At 49.0% G+C, this 14427-nt stretch overlaps 1 protein-coding gene across 2 annotated transcripts in view; it reads left to right on the top strand.

Moving 5' to 3' along the window:
* ARRB1 (arrestin beta 1) overlaps positions 1-14427 on the top strand; it is a 90921-nt gene that overhangs the window by 46754 nt on the left and 29740 nt on the right. For both annotated transcript variants that reach the window (XM_030828634.1, XM_003254706.3), the window contains exon 2: positions 13732-13762. In XM_030828634.1, coding sequence (XP_030684494.1) covers positions 13732-13762 — 31 coding nt within the window. The remainder of the gene's footprint in view (positions 1-13731; positions 13763-14427) is intronic.

A 14427-nucleotide genomic window follows, 5' to 3' on the forward strand; every position in this document is an offset into this window, starting at 1 on the left:
TTTGCCATCATTTTGGTTCCGTGGCATCCACTCAGGAGCATGTACAGGCCCCGTTTGGATGCTCAGGGGCCAGCAGGAGAGGGAGGGAAAGATGCACATGTGTGCTGGGTCTCTGGTGGTGCCTGGAATGGAGCTGGGCACATCACACATGCACCTTCTCCCACCCTCCCACTGTGCTTTTGAGGGAGGGCTTGCTTGTTCGCGGAGTGTCTGCCTTCTGCTGACCTGTAGGTGCTCTGGGGAAACAACACCTACACTGGGGCCTGTACCTTCTGCAGGTAAAAACAGCCCCAGGCCCAGAGATTTGAAAAATAAAGGGAAGAAAAGAAAGGAGGAAAATGAGAAAGACGAATGGAAGGAAGCAAAGGAGGGAGCAAGGACAGAGGAGTCAGGGCAAGAGCACTTTAAGCCAAGGCAGTCAAGGAGGGCTTCTTGGGTGAGGTGACACTGGGACTGTGTGAAGGATGGGAAGGGGCTGCAGCTGGTAGAACTGACGCAAAGGATAGTACAGGAAGAGGGAACAGCAGGGCACGCACCTGGAAATTTCTGGAATATGGATGTCTACGCTGGGAAAAAGTGGGGCACAGTGGCTCACACCTGTAATCCCAGCACTTTGGGAGGCTGAGATCGGCGGATCACTTGAGGTGAGGAGTTTGAGACCAGCCTGGCCAGCATGGTGAAACCCCGTCTCTACTAAAAATACAATAATTAGCTGGGCGTGGTGGTGTGCACCTGTAGTCCCAGCTACTCTGGAGGCTGAGGCAGGAGAATTGCTTGAGCCCAGGAAGCGGAGGTTGCAGTGAGCCGAGATTGTGCCACTCCACTCCAGCCTGGGTGACAGAGCGAGACTCCATCTCCAAATAATAATAATAATAATGATAATAATAATCTGGGGGAAAAAACATCATAAATTGTGTTTTCTACCCAAGACTGTAGGCAGACAGACAGTTTAAACATTTCCCTGTCCCAGCAGGAGTAACATGACCATCTTCTCCCACCCGCAAGGCTTTCTCACCTGAGGGACATTTGGGGGAGAACTCTCCCTGAGCAGGGGGTGGTGACAGGACACTGGCCAGGATAATGATGATGATAATTTCATAGTATCATAGCATCAACAATGTCAGCTTCCCTGTGTTGAGTCACTACTGGGGACGAAGTTTTTACACATATCCCCAGTCTATGGGGTGGATATTATCCCCATTCTCCAGGCAAAGGAAGCTGAGCCTTCGAGAGGATAGGAAACGGGCCTGAGGTCACACTGGGCTCAAGCAGAGACTCCGGCAGGGACTGTCTGCTTCAGCCTCTGTGCCCTTTTGGCTGCCAGCAACCTTCTCTTCCTGCATCTCAGCCCCAGGAAGGCTGGGCAGCGCTCAGTCGCAGTCTGTGGGCTCTTTGGTATCCAGCTGCCAGCCCGCCCGGCTAAATTTCGATTAGCCCTTGATTTTCAGATTTTCAGTTCTCCAGCTTCATGGGTTAACAGAAAATAAGCCAAGCTCTTTTAAGAAACTCTCCCCTCTGTCCATGGCCCCCCCTTTCCTCATTCTGCACCACCTGAGAATTTTCACAAATATGCTTAATGGCCAAAAAAGTGAACCCGTGAATGCGGCAGGAGGCTTGGGGAATTGCTGTCTGCCTAGAAATCTATGGGAAGTCTGCAGCCCAGGAGACTGACTTGGCCAGAACCCCTCGCCCCCCAGCCACCACCCCTGACCCCTCTGGCCTGCCAGGCACTGTCCTGTGCCCTGGGAGCCATGGCAGATTTGAGCAGGGATGTGACAGGAGAAGGGAACCACAGAAGCCGGCGGTCGCCATCCCAGTCTGACTGTGGGCACACTAGCGAGTCTCCCTGAGCCCGAGCTTCCTGGCCCTGGTGTGAGACTCTTCTCTCACTCGGGCTTTGATTTCTCCCTCTGGGAAATGAAGCAGGTGGGACTGTGCTCCCTCAGGCTCCAGAAATCTCTGAAATGGGGTGACATCTCTTGCCTTCCTGCCTCCTTCCCCCTCCTGGGCTGTCCTGAGAAGCAGGTGCACTGATGGCGGGTAAACAGGCTGGCCACACTCTGACACAGGGAGGGCTGGGAAATTCTGGCAGAGCAGACAAGCCGGTACACAAATAACTCTGCTACCAGGGAGAATGTGATAAGGGCCTAGGAACCTCTCTGCAGCCGCTGCCACCTGCTCCCCACACCTCCCTGCTCCCTGATGGCTGCTCTCACACCCAGGAAAGTGGGTCAGAATGTAGGGCGGCTGTGTCTGAGTGAATGCCCCCTTGCGTCTCCCCACCCTACCCAGCTGAGCCATGGCCGCTATTGGACAGGGATGGGGGAACGTTATGGGATTGAGGGCATCTCTGGGTCCAGAATATGGCCCTGGCCAGTCATTCCCCCTCCCCTCAAATGCCCATGGCTCCCCATTGCCTTCTGGATGAAGTCCAAGTTCCTTAGCCTGGCACTCAAGGCCCTTCACAGCCCTACCCTCCTAGCCGAGGGCCCCCACATAGAGGTGCTCTGTGATTCTCTGTGGAGTGAAAGGACCATTCTCCAGCCCAGCCTCGTCCCCTGGGGCTCCTCCCAGGCACTTGGGGCATACTCCGGCCACACCAGAGGCTCGCTGTCTCCTGAGCACCCGGTGGACTCAGTTGCCCTCTCCAGGCCTCCGCCTGCAGTGCGGTCACCCCTTCTGCACCTCGTGTGTCCTTCAAGATCTTCCTCATTGCTACCTCTTCCCTTGAAGGCTTTTTTTCTTTTTTTTTTGAGATGGAGTCTCTCTCTGTTGCCAGGCTGGAGTGCAGTGGCGCAATCTCGGCTCACTGCCACCTCCTCCTCCTGGGTTCAAGCAATTCTCCTGCCTCAGCCTCCAGAATAGCTGGGACTACAGGCGCCCACCACCATGCCCAGCTAATTTTTGTATTTTTAGTAGAGATGGGGTTTCACTACGTTGGCCAGGATGGTCTCAATCTCTTGACCTCGTGAGCCGCCCACCTCGGCCTCCCAAAGTGCTGGGATTAAAGGTGTGAGCCACAGTAGCCAGCCCTGAAGGCTTTCTTGACTCCCCAGACAGAACCACATAATCCCACCTCTCAGGCAGTATTGTGAGTGATTAAAAGTGTGGTCTCTGGAGCTGGAGTACCTGGGCTCTGATATCTAGCTCTGTTGCTTACTCGCTGTGTGACCCTAGGCAAATTACTTAACCTCTCTGTGCCTCAGTTTTCTCATCTGTGAAATGGGATGATAGTAATACTTGCTGTAGAGTTGTTGGAGAAATAAGTAAGTTAATATTTGTAACTCACTTAGAGCAGTAACTGGACCTGGTTTCTCTCCTGGATAACCTGGATAAGCTTTCTTTACTTTTCTTTTCTTTCTCTTTTTTTTTTTCTTGAGACGGAGTCTCGCTCTGTCGCCCAGGCTGGAGTGCAGTGGCGCAATCTCAGCTCACTGCAAGCTCCGCCTCCCAGGTTCACGCCATTCTTCTGCCTCAGCCTCTCCGAGTAGCTGGGACTACAGGCACCCGCCACCACGCCTGGCTAATTTTTTTTGTATTTTTAGTAGAGACGGGGTTTCACCATGGTCTCGATCTTCTGACCTCGTGATCCGCCCGCCTCGGCCTCCCAAAGTGCTGGGATTACAAGCGTGAGCCACCACGCCCGGCCTTTTTTTTTGAGACAGAGTCTCGCTGTGTTGCCCAGGCTGGAGTGCAGCGGCACAATCTCAGCTCACTGCAACCTCGCCTCCTGGGTTCAAGTGTTTCTCCTGCCTCAGCCTCCTGAGTAGCTGGGATTACAGGCACGCACCACCACACCCTGCTAATTTTTGTATTTTTAGTAGAGACAGGGTTTCACCATGTTGACCAGGCTGGTCTCAAACTCCTGACCTTGTGATCTGCCCCCCTTGGCCTCCCAAAGTGCTGGGATTACAGGTGTGAGCCACTGTGCCTGTCCTACCACCATCTTTTTAAACTTCATCCATCTTCATACTTGAATAATTCTCTTAGGGCATTCATTTAACCATATTCATCCTATATTTATTTATTGAGCACCTACTATATCCTAGGTACCATGCTATGCCCCAGAAATACAGTGAATATAACACAAATAATATCTCTACTTTCATTGTTGCTATAAAAGTGAAGCAGACGGTGTTATCAGACCATTACAAAGTGTGGGAAGTGCTATGAATGGGGACACACTGGATGTGGAGCTGAGGGGCTGCTAACCCAGACTTAGGGGGTAGTCAGGGAAGGCTTCCTGGAAAAAGGATAGCTGAGTATACGATACATTAGGCCTGGGGAGGGATCTCAGGAATCACAGAAACGTGGAGCCTGGATTGTAAAATCACAGAACCAGAGACTCTTAGATCAAAGCATTCAGAGTTTAGGGTCCAGATTTTCCCTACTTCACTTACTTTTTTTTTTTTTTTCTAGATTCTCCTTTCTCCAAGACTTGAGACATATCTTGTTAGGGAAACCCAAGCATCTTTATAAAGTACTTTATGCTCATTGTATAACAGAAAAATTATAGATATAAAGAAGCGTGTGGGTGGGCGGAGTCTTCGTCAACTCCTGTGAGTATTTAGGCACATTTCCCTTTTTTCATTCTCTCTGTCTTTTTTTAGTTGTTTTTTTTTTTGAGATGTAATATACCATAATATTCACATTTTTAGGGTAAAATTCAGTGGTTTTTGTATATATTCACAAGTTTGTATAACCATCACCACTATCCAATTCCAGAACATTTTCATCATCTCCCAAAGAAACTGTGTACCAATTAGCAGTCACTCCCCATTTCCCACTCCATCAACCCTTGGCAACCACTAATTTACCTTCTGTCTCTATCAATTTTCCTACCTGAACATTTCATGCAAGTGGAATCATATAATATGCAGCCTTCTGTGTCTGGCTTAATTTACTTAATATAATGTTTTCAAGGTTCATTGTGTTGTAGCATGAATCAGTACTTCATCCCATTTTATGGCTATATAATATTCCATTGTATGTATAGACTGAATTTTTAAAAAATACATGTATTCGTTGATAGATTTTTTTTTCACTCTTTTTGGCTATTTTGAACAATGCTGCTACAAACATTTATGCACAAGTTTTTGTGTGGACATTTTCAGTTACTTTGGGTGTATACCCAGGAGGGGACTTACTGGGTCATATGTTAACTCTCGGTTTAACTTTTAAAGGAACTGCCAAGCTGTTTGTCAAAGTGATGGCCCCACTTTCCATTCCCACCAGCGATGTGTGAAGGTTCCAGTTTCTCCACAATCCTGTCCACACCTATTATCCTTCCTTTTGAGTGTAGCCATCTTAATGGGTGTGAAGTGTATCATTGTAGTTTTGACTGATGACTGATGATGCTGAACATCTTTTCACGTGTTTATTGGCCACTTGAATATCTTGTTTGGACAAATGCCTATTCAAACAAATCCATTGCCCATTTAAAAATGGGTGATTCGCCTGTTTGTTGTTGAGTTGTAATAGTTCTTTATATATCCTGCCTATTGGGACCCGATCAGATAAATGATTTGAAAATATTTGCTCCATTCTGTGGGTTGTCTACTCTCTTTCTTTTTTTTTTTTAATTATACTTTAAGTTCTAGGGTACATGTGCACAATGTGCAGGTTTGTTACACAGGTATACATGTGCCATGTTGGTTTGCTGCACCCATCAACTCATCATTTACATTAGGTATTTCTCCTAATGCTATCCCTCCCCCAGCCCTCCACCCCCCGATATTCTCTTTCTTGACAGTGACTTTTGAAGCACAAAAGTTTTAAAATTTTGTCTATTTTTTCTTCAGTTGCTTGTGCTTTTCGTGTCATATCTAAGAAACCATTGCCTAACCCAAGGTCATGAAGACTTACACTTATGTTTTCTGCTAAGAGTTTTACAGCTGCAGCTTTTACATTTAGGTCTTTGGTCCATTTAATTTTTTTTTTTTTTTTTTGAGACAAAGTCTTGCTCTCTTACCCAGGCTGGAGTGCAGTGGCACGATCTCGGCTCACTGCAACCTCCACCTCCCGGGTTCAAGCGGTTCTCCTGCCTCAGCCTCCCAAGTAGCTGGAATTACAGGTGCCTGCCATTGCACCCGGCTAATTTTTTCTATTTTTAGTAGAGACAGGGTTTCACCATGTTGGTCAGGCTGGTCTCGAACTCCTGACCTTGGGTGATCTGCCCGCCTCAGCCTCCCAAAGTACTGGGATTACAGATGTGAGACACAGCACCCGGCCCCATTTGAGTTAATTTTTGTACATGATGTGAGGTCGGATCTAACTTCGTTTTTTTGTGTGCGACTATCCAGTTGTCCTAGCATCATTTGTTGAAAACAATGTTCTTTCCCCATTGACTTGCCTTGGCTCCTTTGTAAAAAAAATTAATTGACCATAAATATATGAGTTCATTTCTAGATTCTCAATTATATCCCATTGATCTATATGTCTGTTTTTATGCCAGCACAATATAGTCTTGATTGCTGTAGCTTTGTAGTAAGCTTTGAAAGTGGGAAGTGTGAGTCTTCTAACTTGGTTCTATTTTTTTTTTTTCAAGATAGTTTGGCTATTCTGGATCCCTGGCATTTCCTTATGAATTTTAGGATCAGCTTCTCAATTTCTGCAAAAAAGCTAGCTGGGATTTGATAAAGATTACATTGAATCAGTCAGGGGAGCATAGGCATCTTAACATTAAGTCTTCTCATTTGTTTCTTTTGGGTATTTATTGAGTGTAAAGTTGAGCTCATGCCAAACGTACTATTCTGATTCCTGACTTACTCTGCTTAATATTCTATGATAGGCATTTCCTTGTGTTATCAAAGATGGAAACCGAATTTCAGTGCTGTATAATATTCCATTGTTGGCTGGGCACAGTGGCTCACGCCTGTAATCCCAGCACTCTGGGAGGCCGAGGCAGGCAGATTGTCTAAGCTTAGAATTTCGAGACCACCCTGGACAACATGGTGAAACCCCGTCTCTACTAAAATACAAAAAATTAGCCGGGCATGGTGGCACACACCAGTAATCCCAGCTACTTGGGAGGCTGAGGCAGGAGAATTGCTTGAGCCTGGGAGATGGAGGTTGCAGTGAGCCTCGATGGTGGCACCGTACTCCAGCCTGGGTGACAGAGTGAGACTCCATCTCAAAAAAAAAAAAGGAAAAAAAAATTCCTTGTTTAGCTGTATCATATAGAATTATAAACTCTTGTTTTGGTGTAATCAGTCCTGGAAGGTGCTTCATTTGGGTTCCTTGTTGTGTAGCCCTCTCCCTGACAGGCACAAAAGGACACTGGGAGGACTGATGGCTCACAGAAGAGCAGTGAAATATTAGTGTCAAAGTTGGTCCACAGGTACCCTATGCTGCAGGTGGGGAATGAGGCTCACTGGAGAAACTGACATTCTGGTTCATGGAGAGTTGACCTACCTGTCTTCCTGGTGGCACCACCTTGATGGAATGGAATCAGAAGACAGCATCCAGCAGTCTGCATAGACACTGATAGGGCATGTTTGGTTTAGGCATGTTTTTCTAGAACAGGGGATCTGAAACATTTTTAAATTTGCAGCATGAAATTCATTTTACATTGTAATTCAGTACACACACATTCACCTGAAACAAACGTTTTGCTAAATAATACTCTTTTTTTTTTTTTGAGACAAAGTCTTACTCTGTCGCCCAGGCTGGAGTGCAGCGGTGCAATCTCAGCTTACTGTAACCTCTGCCTCCCGTCAAGTGATTCTCATGCCTCAGCCTCCTGAGTAGCTGGGATTACAGGTGTGTGCCACCATACCTGGCTAATTTTTTGTATTTTTAGTAGAGACAAGGTTTCACTATGTTCACGGGGCTGGTCTCAAACTCCTGGCCTCAAGTGATCCGCCCGCCTTGGCCTCCCAAAGTGTTGGGATTACAGGCGTGAGCCACTGTGCCCAGCCAATACTCACTTTTTGTATTAGCCAGGAGAAGCCAGCCTGTGGCCGGTAAGAACCCCCAAATCTTGGTGGCTCAAGAGCTTTCATTCTCCCTTATGCTACACATCTGTCATGTAGCGGGGCAGCCCTGGGATTTAGGTTGATGGAGGCTTTCTCATCCAGATCATTGCTGGTTTCAGTGGCAAAGGAAAGACAGCATGGCAGGCAAAAGAATGCTCTTCCCAAAGATGTCTACATCATAATCCTTGGAACCTGTGAATATGATATGTCACATGGCAGAGGGTAATGATGATTGCAGATGGAATTAAGGTTGCTAATTAACTGATCTTAAAATAGGGAGATTGTTCTGGATTATCCAGACGGGTTCAACGTAATCCCAGGGGTCTTTATAAACGGAAGAGAGAGGCAGAAGAGGAGATCAGAGTGAGGCAATGTGATAAGAACTCAACCTGCTCTTGCTGCCTTTGAAGATAGAAGCAGGGGCCATGAGCCAAGGAATGTGGGCAGCCCCTAGAAGCTGGGAAACAGATTCATCCCTTGAGCCTCCAGAAATGAATGCAGCCCTGTGGGTACCTTGATTTTAGTCCATTGAAGCCCATTTAGTATTTCTGAACTACCAAACTATAAGATAATATGTTGCATGTGTGGGGTTTTTTTTTTTTTTTTTTTTTTTTTTGTGACAGGGTTTCATTCTGTCGCCCAGGCTCAAGTGCAGTGGCACAATCTTGACTCACTGCAACCTCCACCTCCTAGGTTCAAGTGATCCTCCCATCTCAGCGTGTGAGTAGCTGGTACTACAGGCACATGCCACTATGCCTGGCTAATTTTTGTATTTTTGTAGAGACGGGGTTTCACCATGTTGCCCACATTGGTCTTGAACTCCTGAACTCAAGTGATCCTCCCATGTCAGCCTCCCAAAGTGCTGGGATTACAGGTGTGAGCCACCACACCTGGCCTGTTTGTGTTGGTTTAGGCCACTAACTGTGTGGTAATTTGTTACAGCAGCCATAGAAAATGAATACAGAGGGCATGGGGAATTAAGCACCAGCACTTAAATCTGCCTGGCACTGACATCTGGCACTTCTACTCATATTTCATTGGCCAGAGCAAGCCACATGGACATGCCTAACTTCATAGGACCAGAGAAATCTGATACTCCCATACCCCCAGGCTTAGAAGGAAACTGAATTTTGGTGAATATAGTAATGTCTATTATACCTTGCTATCTGCAGTGCATGCTTATATTTTCTAGTCTATTCCATTCCATTTCGTTAAAAAAAAATCTTTTAAGTTGGTTATTTATTTATTTATTTATTTTTGAGATGGAGTCTTGCTCTGTTGCCCAGGCTGGAGTGCAGTGGCACGATCTCAGCTCACTGCAAACTCTGCCTCCCTGGTTGAAGTAATTCTCCTGCCTCAGCCTCCCGAGTAGCTGAGATTACAGGTGCATGCCACCATGCCCGGCTAATTTTTGTATTTTTAGTAGAGATCGGGTTTCACCATGTTGACCAGGCTGGTCTTGAACTCCTGACCTCAAGTGATCCTCTCACCTCGGCCTCCCAAAGTGCTGGGATTACAGGCGTGAGCCACCATGCCCAGCCATAAGTTGGTTTTATTATCAACTAGTATGTTGTGACCCCCTGTTTGGAAAACATTACAGACCCTCTTCTGCCCAGGCCTCCTGGACCATATGACACACCTAGATGTGTGACACACCTAGGCATAGCTGATTGGCCCAGGTGTGGAACACATGACCAATGCTGACCAATCAAATTCCTCTACTGGGAATTTGGAAGTGGGCCATTCAACCAGTTAGCAGTGGGAAGCTGAGTGAGAAGCAGAGTGGAAACAGTGTCAGAGTGGGAGTCACATCCAAGCCAAAAGGATGGAGGAGGAGAAAAGCCTTGAGTAAGTAGAGAGAGCTGGTCCACAGAGGCAATGGGGCAGCCGCCCAGAAAGCAGTGCAACCGGGGGAACATGAAGCCCCAGGAGGAGAGGTGCAGAGAGAGTGAGACTGCCTGAGATTCAGATGGCTTCCCAGGTCCTGCGCCAGCCCCCATGCATCCTGCCTGCATCCCGTGAGATTTTTGCCTTCTTATAACATGCCCTCCCCCTTTTCTTGAGCTACCCTGGGCCAGTGGCATTGGGTGTGGTGGGGGCTGGTTCTGTTCCTTGTCTCCACTGAGCCTTAATCAGCTGGAACACTGCCGGTATTTCTCTTATAGGCACCCAGCTCTGTGAATCAGGCCGTGGGGCATAGATGGGGCTGGGGGTGAGGCAGATCCTGCCTCTGGCATCCTGGAAATTTGGTTTGACCAGTCTTGGACGTGTGTGCTTGCTCTTCAAAGTTGACAGGCAGAGCCATCTGTGTGACGCTGCATAGGTGGAGGTCCCAGGAAACGAAACATCCTCACAGGGGCCTCTTTTCTGATAGTGTTAGGGTCAGGAAGTCAGAGGAGTTTTATCACAGAGGGCTTGGCAGTGTCACGGAGTGGAAAGGACATGGGCTCGGGAGACAGGCAGACCATGCTTCACCTCGGTGAGCCTCAATCTCTTCATCTCTGAAATGGGATTGTAAGGATCAGCAGTGTTCTAGGAAAAATACCTAAAGTCATGTCTAGAGCACGGCATGCTCTCGGGGAATGTGGTGGCTGCTGCTGTTGTTTGAGGAAGCCATCAGAGTCCTGCTTCCTGAAGGAGGTGGTCCTGGTGCTGATGAGGTTAGCAGCAGGTCATTCCCCACTGCTGGCCATACTTCCTACCCTGGCCACCCTCACTCTGCCCCTTGACCCTCTCCTCTCCTCATTTCTCCTCTTTATTGTTATTCCCGATGTTAATGAAAAGACCCGGTTTAGGAAAACAGCCGGGTTGGATATGAGGCACCCAGCTTCTGGAGGCAGACAGATAGAAGTGGGTCTGAATCCTGACCGAGCCCCTGGCTTGCTGTGTGTTCTTGGGGAAATTACTGCATCTCTCTGAGCCTTGAGCTAATTACCTGTAAAATGAGAATGATAATCCCCATTTCACAGAGCTATTATGAGAAATAATTAGCCACTCAACAAAGTTCTGTCTTCCCTCCCTCCCTTTTTAAATTGCCCCTTCCAGCCTGACCAGGGTGTCTCGCTCCTTCCAGCAGTCCCTGGAATGGTTTTCCCTGACTCAGTTGTTTGTGGCCTCAGGCACTTGTGGCCTCTGCTTTCCCTCAGACCATGGGCTCCCGAGGCTTCTGGAAGCAGGTGGAGTCCCTTGTGGCCGGTGCCACTTCTCTGGTCTTCTCTGCACGTCCAGCCCCAGCTTGGGAGCTGCTGCTTCAAACCGTGTGATCTGTATTTTTCCTCACTTTAGCAATTATCACACCCCAGCTGACTGTGGCATCTTCACACTCTGAACACTAATAAATATTTATGAGAAGGAAGCTGGACGCGGTGGCTCACTCCTGTAATCCCAGCACTTTGGGAGGCTGGAGGTGGGCGGATCACTTGAGGTCAGGAGTTTGAGACCAGCCTGGCCAACATGGAGAAACCCCGTCTCTACTAAAAATACAAAAATTAGCCTGGCCTGGTGGTGCACGCCTGTAATCCTAGCTACAGGGGAGGCTGAGGCACGAGAATCGCTTGAACCTGGGGGATGGAGGTTGCAGTGAGCTGAGATCATGCTGCTGCACCCCAGCCTGGGCAACAGAGCGAGACTCCATCTCAAAAAAATAAAAATAAATAAATATATAAATATTTATGAGCAGGAGAAAAGCCCAGGGCTCCCAGGGGAGGTGGGGCAGGATGTGCCAGGCTTCTTAGCAAGCCATGCTCACACTCATCAGTGGTTCCTGCCAGCCCAGAAGTGAGAGGTGGGGGTGGGCAGGGCCAGGGCTATCAAGGCAGCGCAGAGCCACCACCCACTTGCCTTCTCTTCTGGAAGGAGGCAGGAGTGGCTGTCCATGTGCCATGGCGGGCCTCACTGTCCTGCCCACCCTGGTGCCTGCTGGACCCTGTGCTCCTGGGGGAGGACTGGATGGCAGGAAGCCCTCTCAGCCTCCTGTGTGCCTGCCCTACCCCTCTGTCCATGGCTGTTTTAGCCTCTCTTATTACATCTTTTATTTTCACCCGTCCAGGGCCTGTGTCCCTATCCTCCCCTCTCTTCCCCAACCCCCTCTCTTATCTCGGGGTCTCTGTCTCTATCTTTCAATTTTCTTCTCTCCCTCCCAACAATTACTTTGAGAGATCCTGGAGCTAGCTGTTGGCAGCTAGGGAAGGGGGTCTCAGGCTCCAAGACCCAGCTTGGGGGAGAGGGCAGGAGGAGATACGGAAGGCAAGTGAGTTCCACTTTTTGGGAGTCATGGACTACATCTCGACCTGATTCCTTATCCAGCTGGGTGACCATGGCTTATTCTCTGCCTTTCCTGGGCTTCAGTTTCTGTTAAGTAAGGCAGTTGATTCCTTCACTCATTCATTCATTCACCTGTTCAGCTAATGTTCATTGAGTATTTGCTACCTGCCATTCATCATTTTTTGTTTGTTTGTTTTTGAGACTGAGTCTTGCTCTGTCGTCCAGGCTGGAGTGCAGTGGTGCAATCTTGGCTCACTGCAATCTCCGTCTTCTGGGTTCAGGCAATTCTATCTCAGCCTCCCAGGTAGCTGGGATTACAGGCGCCCACCACCATGCCCAGCTAATTTTTGCATTTTTAGTAGAGACGGGGTTTCACCACATTAGTCAGGCTGGTCTTGAACTCCTGACCTCCTCGGCCTCCCAAAATGCTGGGATTACAGGCATGAGCCACCGTTCCTGGCCCCATCATTTATTAAACAATGATTGTGGTGCTGTTCTGGGTGCTTGGGATAGATGTATCTGTGGATAAGAGAGATGAAGATTCCTGCCCTCGTGGAGTGACATGTTAGCAGAGTAGACACATAATAAACAAGTAAAATATGTGTACGTTCAAAAGTGATAAGTGTTGGCTGGGTGTGATGGCTCACGCCTGTAATCTCAGCACTTTGGGAAGTCGAGGTGGGCAGATCGCTTGAGTCCAGGAGTTTGAGACCAGCTGAGCAATTTGGTGAAACCCCATTTCTACCAAAAAACAAAACAAAACAAGAAAACAAAAAATAAAAATTAGCCCAGGGTGGTGGCGTGTGCCTGTGGTCCCAGAGACTTGAGAGGCTGAGCAGGAGGATCGTTTGAGCCCAGGAGGCAGAGACTGAAGCAGTGAGCTGAGATCACGCCACTGCACTCCAGCTTGGGTGACAGAGTGAAGCCTTGTCTCAAAAAAGAAAGTGATGAGTGCTATGGAAAAAGAAGAAGTAGAGCAAGAGAGGGACTTCAGGCCCGGGGGGCACAGTGGGGTTGAGCATGCAGATGTCTTGGGGAAAGCCTCCCAGAAGAGAACTGTCCCCGAGGTGGGAGTCGCCCTGGTGTGCTTGAGGACCAGCCGGGGGTAGATGTGGCTGGAGATGGGTGAGGGAGAGTAGTAGGAGGTGACACCGGGAGGTGAGGGTAGATCACACAGGCCTTACAGCATGCCAGGCTTTTCCTCACTTGAGCTCAGAAAACTTGCACTTGGAGACTCCCGCAGCCTTCCCTGCAAAGACCTGACTGCAAGGGGGCTGTTGTGTAGCCCAGGAGAGCTCTAATGGCTATCATGGAGGCTTACCAGTGGAGATGGTAAGAGCGGATTACATGGGCACTGTTGGGATCTCAAGCTTGCATGGTGCCTGTCAGTCACTCCAGCCCTGGTCCGCAGTCCTGCCTCAAGGTGGCCCACAGGAGCTTGCCCCTGGGCAGGATACGCGAACCCTGGCCTGACCTCTCTTTCTCTCCACAGAGTGTTCAAGAAGGCCAGTCCGAATGGAAAGGTGAGTCTGTAACAGCTGCGTCCAGCGCCTCCCTGACCTCACACTCTGGTCATTTTCTCTTGGGAAGCAGAGGAAACAGCATGTCCCCTGAAGTGCACACCTCTGTGGGAGGGGGCAGGTGCTGCTCCCCGTCTTAGGGGTGACACAGCTCTGTCTCTCGGAGCTGTCAGTTGAAGGGGGAGGGACACACTCAGGAAACCTTCAGAGTAGGGAAGCACAGCTTCCCCGAGCTCTGGTGTAGGGAGAGATGGCCTGTCATAGAGAGACTTCAGTAAGTGTGTGACAGTGGAGGACAAGCCAATCAGTAAGCGCCGAGGGCCGTGGGGGAGTGAGTCCTCTGCTGTGAGAGGACCCTAGCGTCACCTCCTTAGCCAGGGCAGCTCCCAGGGCCTGGCTTCCTTGCTTTCTCCTTGCAGGCCCAGACGCCATCCTGCTTCCCCCTCAGTTCAGCGGGTAGACATTATTGACACCATTCTACACCAGTCTGGCTGAGCCGGCGGGGACAGGGGCAGGGTGTACTGAGATGAATAAGGCACAGTCTGTGCCTCTCACAGCCAGATGGCAGAGGCAGACACAGAAATCCATCATTTCAGCATGAAGTGGCAGGCGGGAGATACGGGGCCATCAGAGCTGCAGGACCCAGCCTGGTGGGCAGCGGCAGCTTC

The sequence above is a fragment of the Nomascus leucogenys genome, chromosome 15, assembly GCF_006542625.1.
Source record: "Nomascus leucogenys isolate Asia chromosome 15, Asia_NLE_v1, whole genome shotgun sequence".
NCBI classification, from domain to species: domain Eukaryota; kingdom Metazoa; phylum Chordata; class Mammalia; order Primates; family Hylobatidae; genus Nomascus; species Nomascus leucogenys.